Genomic DNA, 15,244 nt, shown 5'->3' with positions numbered 1-15,244 from the left:
CCCTTTCTCCCCCGGAAGGACCCCCAGCTGCTGTGTTCACGGGAGCCTTCTCTCAGCACAGGGAGGCCGTGAGGCGGCCAGCCCGGCCCGTCCACAAACCACAGACACCGGGAGGCCGCCAGGCATGGCCAACAGCCTGTGGGCGCACGGCGCCTGCCCCAGCTGCCGGCTGAGCCAGCGACCCACACACCAGGCCAGAAGGCAGAGAGGCACCAGTCCAGGCCCTGACACTGCAGACCCCAGGCCTCCATGGCGCCCTTGGCTTTCTGCAAACAGCCCCGGCCGGTTGAGCGGATGTCACCCCAACTAATGGGCCAGGCAGGTGCTTGTTCAGTTGGGCGCCAGACCGCTGCATCTCCTCTGCCCCCTGCTGTCAACACAAACCAGCCTTTCTTTCACCAACAAATCCTTCCTGGAATCAGGCATTGAGAATCAACGGCCAGGAGAACCTGTGTGCTCTCCAGATGCGCGGTCTTACTCGAGACTGGAGAGTGCAAAGTGACACCTGGCTCCTCCATGCGCATTGGGGGTAGATCTTCAACACGAGGCCCAAGGGGGGGCTACTGGCCCCAGCACACAGGAGAGGGATCTTAGCTCAGAAGGCAAATAGCTCGCTGCGGCCACACAGCTGCTGAGACTTGGGGCCCGGGGGAGGGGGGGGTGGCCCCAGGTGACAGGCCCCACTCCCCCTCCTCTCCTCACGTGAGGTTGGAAAACAGCTTAGAGCTCCAACAGGTGCATGGAGTCTTGGGAAGGCCAGCCCTTCACTGCCCACACAGCAAGCCACCTAAGGTGCCCATCTGACCCCAGGGGTCATCCCTGTCTGCTCTGGCCATCCTGAAACCCACAGCTGTGTGCCCTTAGCACTGCCTGTCTGCTTCCTCCGAGCCCCGTCTGCCTCGCTCCCTGGCTGCTGGGATGGGGGTGAGCCACTAGCTGGCTCCCAGGTGCCCCGCCTGGAGAAGGCATGGCCAGGGAGCCCATCATCAGCACCACCACCATCACCACCAGCAGCTAACACTGATCCTCTAAAGAGCCCAATGGTGGAAGCATCAGTCACCCCAACTCCCGCAGCTGCAACTCTGGATACAGCAGGCATGCCACACGCGGCATGAGAAGCCACAGCCGAGGGACAGAACTGCCCGCTCGCCCACCCCTCCTCCTCCCCCGGGTCTACGGAGAAGCAGAGGCCAGAGAACCTCTCTGGGTCAGCAGCTAAGGCCGTCTTCCGGGACCTGAGGGCGGGCCCTGCGTGGCAGGTGGATTACCTGGCTCCCAGCCCCACCTGCCGCAGCGGCCTGCTCTGGAAGGTGTGTGACGCTTGGCTGGTGGGGCTGCGGCAGCGTGGGGGGCGCAGGCTGGGACGGGGCAGCCCGCACGTTCTGCGCCGCGTGGAGGGGAGAAGGCGGGACGTCGCTGGGCACCATCTGCGGAAAGGCTGCCGGGTACACGGGCTGGGCCGGGAGCTGAGCCACGGCGGCCGGGTGAATGGACAGGGCGGCCACACCCTGCGGGGCCACGGCCAGCAGAGGGATGGCGGTGGCGGTGGCCGCCACGTTTGGCACAATGGTCCGGCACGGCACGGCGAGCGGCGCCCCGGTGGGGTGGGGCAGCTTGACCGCCTGCAGGGGCAGGGCTGGTGACGCGGGCAGGGGGGCGGCGGCGGCGGCGCTGAGCGGGAGGCTTGGCAAGATGACGGCGGGAGAGAAATACTGAGAGGGAGCGGGGACGGAGGGGACGGCGGGCCCGGCGGCGGCCGGCAGGTCGGGCAGAGCTGTGGAGAGGCTGTCCATGGAGGCCAGGGGCGCAGTGGGCGGCCCCACGGGAAGCGGAGGCACCTGAAAAACACGGGAGCACGCCAGCCTCACCAGGGCTCGCTCGGCCCAACGCCCGCCCCACACCCGCCCGACGCGAGTGCTCCCGCCCCACGCCCACCGACGCACGCCAGCCCCAGAACAGTCCTCCCGCACCACGCACGCCTGACGCACGCCTGACGCACCCCTGACACCTGCTCGCACGCACGCCACGCCCCCCGCCGGCCCACCCCGCACCCGTCTGATGCCCCCACCACCAGCCCCGGCACTTCCAGGCAGCTGCTGCAGAAAGGAACCGGCCGGCGGCTCGGACTCAAGGGCTTGGAGCAGTGACTCCCGGCTTCGCAGCTTCCACACGTTTTCCTTCGAGAGCCAGCACCGTCCACACCACCAGACTGGCCCCCAAGATCCGAAATTACTTTGCCTAACACCCCCCAGTCTGAACACACTCACAGGGAGACCAAACTCTGGAGGGCTGTCTCAGGGGAAAGCATATCCAAGACCCCCCACGTGCTGGGGCCCGTGCCCCACAGCGGTGCTCTGGAACCTTCCGCGTCTGGTCTTCCATCCTGGAGACACCCGCTATCTGGCCTCCTGGAATCAGCACTTAACACATTTCGGCGGATTCTCTCTTTAAAGCCTTTCCAGTGGCCAACATGTGAGCATCGTCACGTAATGCCCATCTTCCCGCGATTATCAAGCAACAAAAGTCTGCAAGCCAACTTCTACCTATCGGAAAAGCCACTCAACACTGTTACCGCCAGAAAGGGAACAGGAGCTTAACTAGACGGTGACTGTGATGAGGAAAAGACCAGGTGACAAGACTCTCCCATGGGCTTCCACAAACCGTGGGGACGCTCACACCTTCAATGTGTGGCACAGTTCCCTTCTGCATCCCACCGACGTGGTGTGATGGGCCCGTGACAGGTAGGCCGTCGATGGCATTAACCCCGGCAACAGCACCCAAGCACCATGTACTATCCAGTGTCCCTGGTCATCTGAGGCCCTGGACTCACAATGGGCACAGCCTTGGGTGGCTCCATGATAGACCGTGGCCATAGCTTTGTGCTACACCCTGGCTCCCGTGGCCCTGACCCTGGGCCGAACCTCTCTCTGTCCCGGACGTACTTGGGAGAGACGCCCAGGGCAGATGGGCACGGCCACCCCAGCCCCAGGGAGTGCTCCCATCCCGAGGACCCATGAGCACTCACAGCCCAGAGTACGAGGAGCGGCCAGCCAGGCTGGGGGCGACGGCAAGGTGGAGGGCAGTGCGGGGAGGGGGGTTTTACCTGAGCAGGCACCTGAGGCAGAGGCTGCAGAGGCGCTGGCGGCATCTGGAGGGGCTTCAGCTGAGCGGGGGCCACCACCTGGGAAGTCGGAGCTAGGTAGGGTGGCAGATGAGGGGGCACCGGCTGGAGGGGGCCCACGGGCGGTGGGGCCAGGACAGGGGGCAAGGGCGCCGGCTGGGCCAGTGGAGGAGGCTGGAGAGAAATGCGGGGGGGAGGCTTCTCTTAGATCAGCATCCTGCTGAGCCTCCCCCACCCCAACATGCACACACACACCCAGCCCGGAGCCTGAGACACGCATATCTGAAAGCATCATTCTGTGTAAGCGGGGCTCTTCCAAGTGCTATGGATCTATAAACCCCACTCCCATCTGCACCCCAGGTGCCGGGCAACCACAGAGAAGGCGCAGAGGGGACCCAGGCCAGCAGAGCTCGCTGCACATCCAGGGTGGTGGCTGTGAGCAAGGGCAGCCCACACTCACCTGCTGGCCAGCAGGCACAGGCTGGCCCGGGCCCGTCGACACGGGAGCAAAACTTATGGCTGGCTCCGGGAAATGCTGCTGCGGGAGCGGAGGGCGGGCTGGGGGCGGGATGGAGCTCCCCGGCAGTCCAGGCTGCAGAGAGCACCGAGAGCCACTCACCAGCTGCCCTCAGGCCCCCCACCCAGCTCGAGCTCCACAGCCACAGTGACCTGCCACCCGCTCCCCATATGTCTCTCACTCTTTTAGGGACTCGCCTGGGCACAGAACTTGGCAGAAGTGAGATGTGGTGGTCCCTAAGCTGAGAACAGCCACTACTCCCAACCAAGGAATGTTCTGGAACTTCAGGTCTATGAGACATTACGCAATCATGAGAAAAGAACACCATAAAGGCTTTGCAGAACCGGGACATTCAGTGGGAGAGAGATATGAATGAGCTTGCTTTTCATCTATGGGACCGTGTGAAACACAGACCCGCAAATACATCGCAAGCAGGGCTCGGGAAAGCGAGAACAGATAGTGGGACAGAGCCGGGATCTTCAGTGAGTCGGCCGCCAGAGTCCCCACCGCCAGTGGCAGCACAGACCCAGAGTCCACAGTCTGAGCGCTGGGTGTCTGACACTATTAAGGAAGAGCTGCTCACTTGCTCATTTTTAGGTATAATGATGCTGTCAGGTTCTGTTTTCAAGAATCCTGATCCTGCAGACGTACAGACTGACATCTTTATGGGCAAAACACTCCTCTGGGATTTACTTCAAATACGGAGATGGGAGATGCAGGTGGGGGCTGTGGGGGGCACAGGTTTGGACACAGGAAAGATGTCCGAGGCCGACTCGGAAAGTGCTTTGGTTTTCTGGGTGACAGGAACTGCCAGGCCTCACCACTCACTGTGTCCTTCACAGTAAATGCTTTATGAAAGCCCTGCAGGGAGGGATGAGCTCCCCTCCGTGTTCACCTGAAGCCACCGTGCAGGAACAGCAGCCATGTGCCCAGGGGGAGCCCTGCACGCAGGATGGGCCACCCAGAGCCAACTGCCACCACTGTAGGTGACAATCGCCTTTCCCTACGTGAGTTTCTGCTGCCGTTTAAAATCCTGCTTCACTTCATCTCATGAAACCAGCAAAGCCACAAACGGGAGCTGGAAACGAGTCCAGGACTCAGCAGACACAAATGCCCTCCAGAGGGACCTGCTGAGCCTGCCCGACGGCCCAGGCCCACAGGACGGGGACCGGTGCTCAGGCAGCAGCAGCTGGACCCTTGGGAAGGGGGCCTAGGGGCCTGACTCTCCCTCTGGACCCCCCTCCACAGCCCAGCTCTGCAGCTGTGAAGCATGGGGTTCATCCGGGCATAAATCAAATCAAATTGAAGAATAAAGTCCGGCTCGGACCCCCCCCCCCCCCGCACTGCCACCCCCTCCCCCCGGCTGTTCCCGCTTCACCCATCAGGCTCCGTCTCCGCATCTTACAAGTTACCCTACAGGTTTGTCAACCGTGGCTGAACACGTTCCCCACAATTCTGCCGTCCTCGTGCTTCTAACGTTTAACGGCTGCGTGGTGACCAGTGGAGAGCTACCCGGGGACACGTGCGACCCCCTCAGCGGGGCCAGACACGCAAGCGGAACCAACGGTGTCGTTACTAGAAACGATGCCAGCTCCGCCACAGCCGCGAAGCTCTGCGGTCTGGGCTCCGCGCTCCTGTTCTCCCACCCAGTGGGCCTTTCAGCGCACAGCCCCCAACGTCCCAGCAGGGTGGACCTCCCCGGGGCCTGACCACGGGCCAGCGCAGCCTGGGCTGCCCGTGGGGCTCCAGGCCACGGGGGGAGGGGCTGACTCACCACGGCAGGCTGCTGGTAGGGCCCCAGCGAGGGCAGGCTATACGGCAGGACAGGCCCGTCAGTCGCGCTCACCGGGGGACTGCACACGCACTGAGTCGGGGGTGGGGCCGCGTCCGCCAGCGAGCCCAGCACCGCACTCTGCTGGCTGCTCTGAGAGTCCGAGTACACGGTGGAGCCCTGGCCGCTGTCGAACGTGCTATCCGCTGGGAAGGACAAAGGCACGGCTCAGAGCAGACACCCCCAAACACCACCCCACGCACTCTACACACGGTCTGGGGACCGCGACGGTGCTCAGACACGATGCTCAGCCGGTCCCCTGCGCTCTCCCGCAAACCGGGACCTGGCCAGGTTTCTCAGTCACCTGAGCACGTAAGTGCTTATCGTTCTAGACAAATCACTCCAGGACGATGGGGGGCAGGGGCTGGAACCCACCCGGGGACGCCCTGGCGCCCCACCCCAATGCTGTCCAGGGGCCATCCGCCACGGGCGCCACGGGTCCCAGGAGGGCACCTGACACTATCCTCCGCGGGAAGTGTGTCCACCCTGGCCACAGACAGGGCCCTCACCTGTTGCCTGGCCCGGCTGGAGAGCGAGAGCTCAGCAAGGGGCCTTAGGAGGCTGACAGAAGCTAGGAGAGGCTAGAAACTAGGGTCCTGTGGCCCAAGCGACGCTCATCCGTATTTTACGGGGCGGGGACTCTGACCACCTTCACCACCACGACAAAGAGCACAAAGCAGGGAAAGCCGAGTCCAAGCCCAGCCCTCACATCACGGGCCCACCAGTAACCCAGCTGGAAAACGGGGCAGGCGAGGCCCCACCCCGCAGAGAGGCCGAGAGGGGGTGGCTCCCCGCACCAGTGCCACAGCGGAGGGAGCCACCCACACACCAGGCACAGACAGGCCCCGTGGCCACGGGCTCGCCTCCCCGAATCACAGTGGGGACGACAGGCCGCCTGCATGGCCAGGCCACTGAACGGTGAAGACAAAATCCTGCTTGAAATGGCACCTTCTGCTTCCTGCTTCCAGACTCCAGAATGTACACGGACACTGTGGCTTCCCACCCGCAGCACCAAGCACATCTACAGGGCGCCTCGGAAAGCCAGCATTGTGTCCGTCTGTAATTTAAGTGAATGGAGTAAAAGGGAATCCTGCTGGCTTTACATCAAAGTCATTTTTTCCCAGGGGCTCATCAGGGCCCGCTCTAACCTGGGAGGACACGAGAGCCCCAAGGTCTATAACTGCACAGAACCCATTAGACATGCGGTGACTTTCAGTGAGCAGCTGGTGGTCATTTCCTCCTGCACACAGAGACAGAGACGCGGACACATACAGAGACACATGCAGACAAACCTAGAGACAAAGACAGACACACAGAGACATAAAGAGACACATGCAGAGAGAGACACAGAGGACAAAGACATACAAAGAGACACACGCAGAAAGACCTACAGAGACAGACACATGCAAAGAGATATACATAAACAGACACGCACAGAGACACAGAAAGAATACACTGAGGGACAGAGGGACAGAGACACATGCAGAAAGACTACAGAGACAGACACACAAAGAGACATGCAGAGACAGACACACAAAGAGACCTACAGAGACAGACACAGAGACATGCAGTGAGACACAGAGACACAGAGAGACACGCAGAAACAGACACACAGAGACACAGAGACAGAGCAACAGAGACAGACACACACAAGACAGAAACACAGAAACACACAGTGTGTGCACAAGAAAAAGAGTATGTACAGACTTGGCAAATTTCATATAAACCAACTTTAACCATATATGCAACATTTTACATTCTTAAGCAGAATGTGTTTAATACCCAAACTATGGAGAGACCCCAAATGCCCACTGCAAATGAATGGATAAGATACGATATATATATGCATAGATACATATATGTATACGTATGTGTGTATAGGTATATATGTGTGTGTATATATATATATATATATATATATATATACATATATATAATGGAATATTACTCATCCATCAAAAAGAATGAAATCTTGCCATTTGCAATGATGGAGTGAAAATGTATCATACTAAGTGAAATAAGATTTCACACATATGTGGAATTTAAGAAACAAAACAGATAAACATACAGGAAAGGAGGGAAAGAGAAGAGAGTGAAACAAACCACAGAAGACTCTTAATGATAGAGAACAAACTGAGGGTTGACAGAGGGAGGTGGGTGGGGGATGGGCTGGATGGGGTATGGGGACCAAGGAGGGCACCTGTGATGAACACTGGGTGTTGTATGTACGTGATGAATCACTGAATTCTACTCCTAAAAAAAAATAAAGGGAATGTGTTATTTCTAGAATTAAAAATTTAGGGGCACCTGGGTGGCTCAGTTGGTTAAGCGTCTAACTCTTGATTTGGGCTCACATCATCATCTCATGGTTCGGGGGTTCGAGCTCTGAGCTGGGCTCTGTGCTGACAGTGTGGAAGCCTGCTGGAGATTCTCTCTCCCTCTCTCTCTGCCCCTCCCCGCTCACATCCTCTCTCACTCTCTCTCTCTCAAAATAAATAAGTAAACTTAAAAAAAAAAAATCTTTTAAACCTACTGACAAAGTGCCTTCTTGCAGTCACTGGGTGCTGGCCCACACCTTCTCAACGAACTTGATCTGGGCTGAAGTGGGCAGCTTGTGGTGGAGAACCCCACAGCATGATGTCTGCTGTACCTTCTGACATGCGTGCGTCTGCCCACCCACCTTGCTACTTAAGATCAGGTCCCTTTTCCAGTGATGTGTGTGCAGCCCGGACCCCGTCATCTCACCTTCACAAAGCACACGGCTTTTGTGTGTGTGAGTATGCTCAGTACGTTGTGGACACCCATGTGTGTGAGTTCTGCTGCGTGCACACGTGTGCATATATGCACATACGTGTGGGTGCACATGGATGATTCTATGCACACGTTATCTCTGGAAGTTACCATTAAGAGACAGGCAACATCAGTGGCCTCCAAGGAGGAACAGTGACTGACCTCTGCTGCACACTCCCTGGTACGGTCTGAATTTTACACGACGCGACCACGCTATCTGCTTTACAGAACTCACAATGAACGCACAGAACCGCCCTGGATCGACAGGGAGACCGTGTCTGCAGACAGAACGCCCACCCATGCTGAGCCACCGTGCGATCCGTGTCTGCACGGCAGGTCGAGTCTGTGCAGGGACAGCTGACCCCGGCAGACTGCGTTCCAGGTCCGGGTGTCTCTCCTGCCTAGAAACCGTTCAAACAGCCAGGTGTTTGGTGTGTGAAGGGTGCCCGATACAGAGAGCCTTTCCCCACGCAAAGTTTATGCCCGTTGATTAACCGCTGGCTTATCAACAAGTGGGATGAGGACGCAGTGCCCGTCTTCTCCAGAGCACGCCAGCGGGTCGGGAGGAAGCCGGAGGCAAGCACACGGTCTCTGAGCAGCAGCTAGCTACTGGTTTGAATTTAAGTAGCCTACTTTGAAGAACGTCACTATTGTTTTAACGATAAATGACGTGCTCCTATTAAATCAATCGAACAGGAGATTTTGACCTCTCCGCATGAACAGCCTAAAAACGTGGCCCAGGTAGACTACAGTCATACCCAGCACTTATTCACAGAATGGGCGGAAGATGCCACGTCCTCAACCCTCAGCCCACCGCTGGATTTTTAGGCTACTAACAGCAAAGGCAGGCTATTCTTCTGCCCAGACTTGCAGGAGACCCTCTGTTCCCTCTCTCAGTCATCCGGGACTCAGCGTGATTCCCAACAAGCCATCAGTGATACCTGGGAAACAGGGTAAAGGTGCCAAAGGTCGGGCACTAGAAGGGAGATAACCTCGGGGACATGTAATCCTGGCAGCAAAGGTCACGGCTGAGAGCGCCAGGACCACAGGAGACTGCGGCCGTTCTCGGCCCCAGGGCAGTGGTGTCCCAGCGGGGATGCCCCCACCAGGCCCCGCGGCCAGGACTGGCCTCCACATAGAAGCAGTAGCTGGATGAGCCACTCCATCCTACTGGCTTGGGGCACGGGAGGTTCTGGATCTCTCTGCACATTTGTCCCCACCTGTCCCAGACGCTAGGCTTCCACGAGCCAAAGACACCCCAGTGCCCCCCGGCCCCAGGGAGAGCGCTCGCCCGCACCTGCGGTCCACACCTGAGGCGCGGGCTGGGGGCGCGGGCGCGGGGAGGACGGCACTCACAGGCCAGGGAGGTGGCGCTGGCCGGCAGCGCGGCGGGCAGGAGGTGCTGGTCTGCCTCGGGTTCCTCGGGCTCCGGCGGCCCAGCCTTTGCGTGGTAGGTCACCTGGACCTGCAGGGGTGCGGGCGGGCCCCTGGCCTTGTCGGGGCTGCCTGGGTCCCGCTGCTCCGGGGGCTGCAGCGCCGGCCAGATCCTCTCTCGCCGCCACTGGATCAATGCTACTCGGTCGCGGATGGACTTGGCCACAATCTTCACGTCGCTCTCGTGGAAGAATCCCGACTCGATCTGCAAAGGGAGGTGCCACACCATTACTAGTCACCTCCCATTCACAGGATTTCTGCAGAAGCCCCTCTCAGGCCCCACCCTATCTCTCACCCGCCTGTAAGGAAGTGCCCTCCTGCCAACTGAAAATCTGCAAAAAGCACGGCCCTCTGGACCTGCACAGTGCCCCTCCTGGGACAGCGAGGCTGCAGCAGGTGCATGTGCCCTCGGGATGAGTGCAGGGAGGGGAGGGGCCCTAAGCTGCCTCTGGCCGGACAGCTCTCCAAAAATGCACAAAGGGAAGGGGGTGCACCGTGTAACTTGAGACAAGGGGGGACGGGGGCACCCATGCCCGGAAAACTCTGAACCCAGGAGAGCATTTGTGAAGGAGCCCCGGATCTCTGGGAAAAGTCACAGCTCTCCCAGAGGACACCGAGGGCAAAACCACGAAGCAACGGAGGCCCATCTCTGGCCCAACGCTGTGGGAGCCTCGTGTGGAAAGGGAGAAAGCCAGAGCACAGAACTTTTGGCACCTATCAGGAGACGAGTGAACTCACGGCTTTCAACATACAGCAGACATACGTGTGCATAGATGCACACATGAGCGCGTGTGCAGGCGCACAGAACACCAGCTGGGCCCGGCGTGGTGCCCGGAGTCTGGCCAGTGTGAGAGCTGAGCTCCCCACGGAACAGTGGTTTCAGGCAAGAGAAGGAGGAGGGGCCTAGACACCGCACTGTGCCTGAAAGCCAGCCACACTCAGAGAACGAGGAACGAAGGATGCGTGGGAGGACGCCGGCCGGCACCCAGCCCCTCCACGGTCCAAAGGCACACGTGCTGGGCATCAAAACACACAGTGACGCCGTGATGGCCTGAGGAGCACGTCCACCAATGCACGTGGCGGGGAGCGCAAGTGACCTGTGGAGGCAGGAGTGACAGGTGTCACTGCTGGTATGAGGTTACACAGGACACCACATGTGTGGTCTCTGTCCGCCCCTCCACACCCTCCCGTGGATCTCGGGCTCACGGGAAGCCATGTCACGAGTGGCCTATGGAACAACCCACCGGCTGGAAACAGCAGCCTGCCAGCAGCCAGGTGAGTGACACAGACGCCGAAAGACCCTCGGCCCCGGTCAGCCCTGGATGATGCCCTGGCCACATGGCGTGGAGGACCCAGAGCCAGAGGGACCCCTAAGCCGCCCAGATTCCTGACCGCAGGGACAGTGTGAGACCACACACGTGTACAGTGCTGCATCTAGGGTAAAGTACTATGTGGCATGGGTAACTCACCAACAAAACCGTGAGTCCACGGAGACGCAAATAAATGGAGAGGACACAGTCACGAGGTACACCCACCCATCATTTGATAGGAGACCGCTGGCAGACGCCCCTCAACCACGCGATCAAAGGGCGCGTGCTCAGTGGGCTGGCCCTGGTGGGGACACAGCCCCACGCCAAGCACTCCCACAGACACACTGACATGACCACAAGGGAGCCACGCAAGGTGGTCACCGGATGTATCCTTCATGGCAAGACAACTAAAGACAGACAACAGGGGACCCTGAACAGGCCTGAGTGGCTCTCCCCGTTCTGATGGCTGGGGTGGCCAAGTAGAACGGTGGAAAAGAGACACGGGCGTATTTGCGGTGATGGGGCATCAGGTCTGGACATCATGTCAAATGGTTCTCTTTGGTACGTTTGCAACTTTTCTGTAAGTGTGGGACTAATAACTTCACAATCTCATTTCAGAAAACAACCCCGCTGGACAGAGCAAACCATGTCAAAATCCCGCAGACATCTCGGCAGCCAGCCTCCCGCCAGACTGGGGCCCCGGGCGGCAGGGTGAGTGGTGGCACTGGGCCAGGATTCTCGCGAGGGGCTGGGGCTGAGGTCAGTGCCGCCCACTCACCTGCCAGCCCACCATAGGGCCGCCCTGACCAGAGGCACGGACAAGAAGGCGCCCCGCGGACACACCTGCCTGCTGCTTCTATTTTCTGCCCATGGCCCAGTTTTCCTTCCATCTCTGTCCTCACGGTCACCCCCTGGCGATCCTCTCTAAGGTGTTTCTTCTATTTTTTCCCGGATGGGGAAAATTTAGCCCCATTCTTTACCACAATGAAATGTCGACTGCACCAAGGCCATGAAGGCAGAAGAGGGGGTGCACAGACACGGGGAGCCTGGGCCAGGCTGCGAGCCCCTTCTCCGGGAGTCCTCACAAGGGATCACTTCCAGGCCAAAGCCAGCCCAGGGGACGGGCCCCTCTCACCCCCGGTGATCTCGATCTCGTCCCCTACGCCCCGTGAGCCACCTGGTAGAGGTGGCTGGTTTTAGACTGTGATATGGGCGCTGGCATTGCAAAGAAGTAGGTGTGTTCAATTACAGCTGTTGGTATGTGGCCACCCAGGGCAGCCGGGGGCGGTGAGCCCTGAAACGCTGCCCCACTGGGGCTCCTGACGTCAGATCTGGTGTTTTACGGTGGGCCTTCGGGATGGTCCCGGCCAGGAGCCGAAGCCGCAGGCAGACCCCGCCCTGGAAACGCAGCCACTTTCAGCTCGACACTGGCAGCTCCCGAGGCACCAGCTCATCCTGCTCCCGGAGTGGAGTGGGCATGCACCATTCCATCATCTTTAACTGAACACAGCAATGCGCAGTCTGCGAGAATGTCCTGCTGCTTGTGGGACGCTCCTCAGAAAAAGCGTGGGGCCCTAGGGTCTCCACCGGGAACGCGCGGACGCTGCCAAGAAAGTCCGGCCAAGGGCCAGGGGCTCGCTGAGGCCAGGCGAGGCGGCAGGCCCAGCATGGGCCGGAGACAGAGGAGGCCGGGCATCTCTGTGTTGAGGCAGAGAAGGGATAAGTCGCTCACGAGAGTGGGTATTCCCAAAAAGGCCTCGGGCCGAGTGTGGCCACCACCCCGTCCTACAACTGAAGAGCTGGAGGAGGCGCCTGGTCCAACGGTGGCAGACGACATCACGTGGAATCCATCGGTGCCGCGGTCCGTCGTCCTCGTGCATTGCTGTGGCCCTTGACCTGAGCGGGGCTCCCGCCGGAATCCATCCTGGGCAGGGAGGCTCCCCGGGTGTGTGGAGCAGGTGCCACCAGGCTCACAGGGAGGCGGACAGCTGCCTGCCCCCAGGCCTCCGGAGGTGCCCACACCGGCCCGACCTGGCCGGCCCTGACAGACACACCCCTCACGGCAGCCCCAGGGACCCGCATCATCTCCAGCAGGGCCACCCCTGGCCACAGCCTACCTCCTGGCCAGGTCCCTCTCCCTGTGGGCCCCCAGGACATGTGGCACCGGACCCTCACTCCTGGGCCACCGGCCTGCACATCACCCAGCTCGTCAATGCTTGTGCTTCAAACTTTGGAAGGTGGGAGGGGACCGCGGCGCTGTAGGTCAAGGAGGAACAAGGGTCCTGAAGTCAGGGCACTGATGCGCCCACTAACTGCAAGTCGGTACCTAGTGATCCGACATCCGCTCGGGCGTGTGAGCCACACAGCCCCCTTCGATCTACTCACAGCAGTGCTGCCCCGTTTCTGGGCCCAGGGATGTGACCGGCAGCTGGGAGGTGAGGGTGGTCCCGTCCTGGGCTCCGGGCCATCAGCAGGATGTCACGCTCACCGTACGTGTGGGAAGCAGCAGAGGACCAGCCACCACCCAGGGCGCGGTGAGGCCCCGGCTGGCCATGCAGCAGCCGTTCTGCGACCACTGCCCCGATGCACCCACAAGGCCACGGACTCCTCACGTGCTGTGTTCACAGGCGCCCTACGCCCACACAGCCGAGCCACAGCCCGCGGCCCACATCTTACGCGGCACAGCCAGCCTCAGTTTCCTCCTCCGAGCAGGGGCTCGAGGAATGACGCGGCCTCCCAGCCCACCCTCCAGAGCCACAGTCCACTTCCTCCTCCTTAAAACCCACCCAGGGCCAGGGAGTCTAGAGAACCCACAAGCTGTACCCTGGGAGGCACTACGATTTTGCCAGGCGTGCTAGATGCAGGAAAAGAGGGCGTGCGCTTCTGTGCCGACGAGAGGCACGGCCTAGCGCTGCCTCCCCTGCGGCGAGCACGCGGATTTTCACTCAAGCTCACTTTCTACAGCAAAAATCAGCAGCTCCTTTCTCACACACACCTCTTCTGCAGCATTGCAGCGGGACACAGTGCCCTCAGCAACAAAGGGACAATCAAACCAAAGCCACATTCACACAAAAGCGGCAAAACCCTGGTCAAAACCCGGGCCCTTCCCGATCCACCCAAGCCCCCAGTCCCTCCCTGCACGGCTCCACGGGACCCCTCACCACCACCCCACTGGACCCCTCACGACCCCACTGGACCCCTCACCGTGCTGCCTTGGAGCCCCCAGTCCCCCGCTGCACGCTCACCATAGGGCCGCACCCCTGCTCTGACCTCGCCCTGATCTTTGGAAACCACACGCTTTCGCGCCATACCCCGCGTCTACCGGGACCCACCACCCGCCCTCCGCAAGCGAGCGTCACGGTACCATCTCCTGTGCCACACCATCCGGCGTCTCCTTCTCCAGGTCAAAGGTGAACTCTATGGCCCCGTTGTCCTTGGGCTTGCCCTTCAGTTTCTTGGGGTCCTCAACCCAGAGCCGCAGGGCGATGGTAGACTTCCTGCCGTGGTCCTCCTCTGCCAGCTCCACCCTCACCCCCGTGTCCTCTGCGAAGAAGGCGTGGCTCAGCAGGTCCTTGATCTCGTACCTGAGGAGGGGCGGTCGACGGGCAAGGTGAGGGCAGGCCTGCTGCCAAGGCACGAGACAAAGCGCCAGGGCCCTGACCCACCCCGCTCCTTCCAGAAGGTTCTCCGACTATACTATCCAATGGGCAGGCTCTGTCCTCAAGAGCAGCACGCAATAGTTTATTCCCAGGGAAGCAGAGAAGATTACACCTGAACGCAGCTCACTGCAGAGCATTCACGGCTTCTTTTTTCTCTCATTATGAAAAGTGAACACCCCTATCAAGAGAGACTCAGAAGTGAACAGTTTCTAGACCGGGCTCTGCACTGCGCAGATAGGCCTGTGGAAGCGCTGGTGAGCCCCCAGGTGCCACGGAGACTCGTGGCTCCAGGTGAGGCTGACCCTGTTGGAGGGGGGGCAGTCCAGGCTCCCAGAAGCAGGGAGTGCTCAGGGGCCTTCCAGAGTTCCTCAGGATGGGGGTGGGTCAGCTGCTGGGCAACGTCATGGCAACCTCTCCCCATCCCTGAACACTGAGTTCCCTTCTTCCCAGGGTCCTGTCTGTTCCAGCGGCCCCTCCCTGATTACTGCAGAGGGCATCTCATCCAATGGACAGGCGGAGCCCACACCCCATGCACGGTCACCACACAGGAAAAGGGGAGCAGAGGTCAGGGCCCCTGCCAGT

At 60.2% G+C, this 15,244-nt stretch overlaps 1 protein-coding gene across 1 annotated transcript in view; it reads right to left on the bottom strand.

Annotated features, from left to right (window-relative positions):
* The window catches only part of WNK2 (WNK lysine deficient protein kinase 2), a 132,458-nt gene that overhangs the window by 71,929 nt on the left and 45,285 nt on the right, over window positions 1-15,244 (bottom strand). Inside the window, 6 exon segments of the mRNA XM_043566746.1 lie at window positions 1,269-1,838; window positions 3,104-3,295; window positions 3,582-3,713; window positions 5,413-5,615; window positions 9,616-9,898; window positions 14,368-14,587. Of these exon segments, the coding sequence (XP_043422681.1) occupies window positions 1,269-1,838; window positions 3,104-3,295; window positions 3,582-3,713; window positions 5,413-5,615; window positions 9,616-9,898; window positions 14,368-14,587 (1,600 nt within the window).

Source organism: Prionailurus bengalensis, chromosome D4, assembly GCF_016509475.1.
Source record: "Prionailurus bengalensis isolate Pbe53 chromosome D4, Fcat_Pben_1.1_paternal_pri, whole genome shotgun sequence".
Lineage (NCBI taxonomy): Eukaryota > Metazoa > Chordata > Mammalia > Carnivora > Felidae > Prionailurus > Prionailurus bengalensis.
This window is presented reverse-complemented; position numbering and strand designations above follow the sequence as displayed.